At 52.1% G+C, this 2,248-nt stretch overlaps 1 protein-coding gene across 1 annotated transcript in view; it reads left to right on the top strand.

Annotated features, from left to right (window-relative positions):
- The first annotated feature begins 528 nt into the window (after positions 1-528).
- Positions 529-2,248, top strand: part of LOC108801111 (sodium/potassium-transporting ATPase subunit alpha-2) — a 20,134-nt gene continuing 18,414 nt past the window's right edge. The window contains exon 1 of the mRNA XM_018573063.1: positions 529-584. Within this exon, the coding sequence (XP_018428565.1) occupies positions 573-584 (12 nt within the window). The 5' untranslated portion in view covers positions 529-572. The remainder of the gene's footprint in view (positions 585-2,248) is intronic.

Genomic DNA, 2,248 nt, shown 5'->3' with positions numbered 1-2,248 from the left:
CACTCCCTGACCATCTCCTGTACTATGTCTGCAGTCTCTGATCATGCATTGAATATCATGTGGGGCCCCTCGGTGATGTCAGGGGCCCCTATATCATTAGTGGACCTCTCCTGGTTAGTAAATCCCCCGATTAGGAGAAGAGACGCGACTACAACTTCCTCGGTAACGATGTTCCAAATTGGCCGCCAGGAATATGTCATCGCCGACCTCCGAGAAATCACCAACAACACGCGGGAACGGCGACCAATCCGGAGCGGATTTAATTGCATGATGGAGGAGAGAGGAGGATGGAGGGGAGAGGAGGATGGAGGGGAGAGGAGGATGGAGGAGAGAGGAGGATGGGAAAGAGGAGGATGGAGGAGAGAGGAGGATGTAGGGTCCAGAGTCCCCCCAGTCAGGGAGGAGTCACCCCTCTCCCAGCTCAGCCTTCAACAAGTGCTCCTCTCCCCCGCAGCACATCGTCCGCCCGCTGCCCCCAAATCTGACGAATTACTTCACTCCGCTCCATACCGCTTCGTATCGCCGGGCCCGCGGAGCCCCCCGGAGGACATTACACCCGGAGCGGATACACGATGGGCAGAGGGGTGAGTCCGTCCAATCTCTGTACATTTCTGTAGGTGATGAGAAGGGATTCACACCAGATTCACTGATGGAAGGGGGAGCGGTGAATCCAGACTTCGCAAGGGAATGAAATGTCGGGTGTCAGGAGGGATCCCGGGATCGATGTGATCGGCTATTCCCGGCAAAGCGAATTTGCACATTCACTAAACTAAGGGGACATTCCCCTGCATGGTGAACATGCTGCACTCCGCCAGTGAATCCGAGTCCCTGTGTGTATCTGCGTGTGTATCTGTGTGTGTATCTGTGCGTGTGTATCTGTGTGTGTGTGTATCTGCGTGTGTATCTGTGCGTGTGTGTGTATCTGTGTGTGTGTATCTGCGTGTGTATCTGTGTGTGTGTGTATCTACGTGTGTATCTGTGTGTGTATCTGTGTGTGTGTATCTGCGTGTGTATCTGTGCGTGTGTGTATCTGTGTGTGTGTATCTGTGTGTGTGTGTGTGTGTATCTATGTGTGTGTGTGTGTGTGTGTATATCTGTGTGTGTATCTGCGTGTGTATCTGTGTGTGTGTGTGTGTGTATCTGTGCGTGTGTGTGTATCTGTGTGTGTGTATCTGTGTGTGTGTGTATCTGTGTGTGTATGTGTGTGTGTATGTGTGTGTATCTGTGTGTGTGTGTGTGTGTGTGTGTGTGTGTGTGTGTGTGTGTGTGTGTGTGTGTGTGTGTGTGTGTGTGTGTGTGGGTGGAGGAAAAGAGAAGGAAGCAAATCAGTGTCGTTATGTGCGGGGAGCGAACTCACCAACACCGACACTACTAGAGGAGGAGATATGATGGGGTGTCAGGAAAAGATCAGTCATTTCAGTCCTCTATCTATCTATCTATCTGTCTATCTATTTTTCTACCTCTTCTCCCCCCTCTCTCTCTATAGTCTATCTCTCCCCCTCTCTCTTCTTTCCTTCTCTTCCGTGTGTCTCTCTCTCTCCCTGTCTTGGTGCACATTACTTGTCTGTACCGTGTCATGTGACTGACCCACTTTCTATGTGACATTCTATGGATAAGTCTTTATTCTCAGCCCACCTAAGAGGAAGGAATTTCAGCTCCATCTCAGATTTACCATCCAATCAGAAACCATCGTTCTCTGGTCCATGAACTTCAGACTGAGCTTGTATTTGATTGGTCGATGTGGTTTACGGCTCTGTGTCATCGCCCCTCTTTGTATTACCTTCATCTCCGAATAGATCAAATGATTTAATTCTGAGCTCCCGGGTCTGTACACCTGCTGTGCCCATTATGAGGAGCCCCCACCATCCCTGTGCTGAGTTCCCGGGTCTGTACACCTGCTGTGCCCATTATGAGGGGCCCCCACCATCCCTGTGCTGAGTTCCCGGGTCTGTACCCCCGCTGTGCCCATTATGAGGGGCCCCCACCATCCCTGTGCTGAGTTCCCGGGTCTGTACACCCGCTGTGCCCATTATGAGGGGCTCCCACCATCCCTGTGCTGAGTTCCCGGGTCTGTACACCCGCTGTGCCCATTATGAGGGGCCCCCACCATCCCTGTGCTGAGTTCCAGGGCCCCCCTCATACATCTTCGGGGGGGAACTCTCTGATCCCTGTGGTGTATGATGGAGGTGTTTGTTCTCTTCCCATGGACGATACAACAACCTTGGCGGTTCCTCGGTCCCAGAATAGC

The sequence above is a fragment of the Nanorana parkeri genome, unplaced genomic scaffold (genome assembly GCF_000935625.1).
Source record: "Nanorana parkeri isolate BGI_ZX_2015 unplaced genomic scaffold, ASM93562v1 scaffold2219, whole genome shotgun sequence".
In the NCBI taxonomy this organism is placed as follows: domain Eukaryota; kingdom Metazoa; phylum Chordata; class Amphibia; order Anura; family Dicroglossidae; genus Nanorana; species Nanorana parkeri.
The sequence above is the reverse complement of the archived record's forward strand: the minus strand, read 5'-3'. Positions and strand labels throughout refer to the sequence as shown.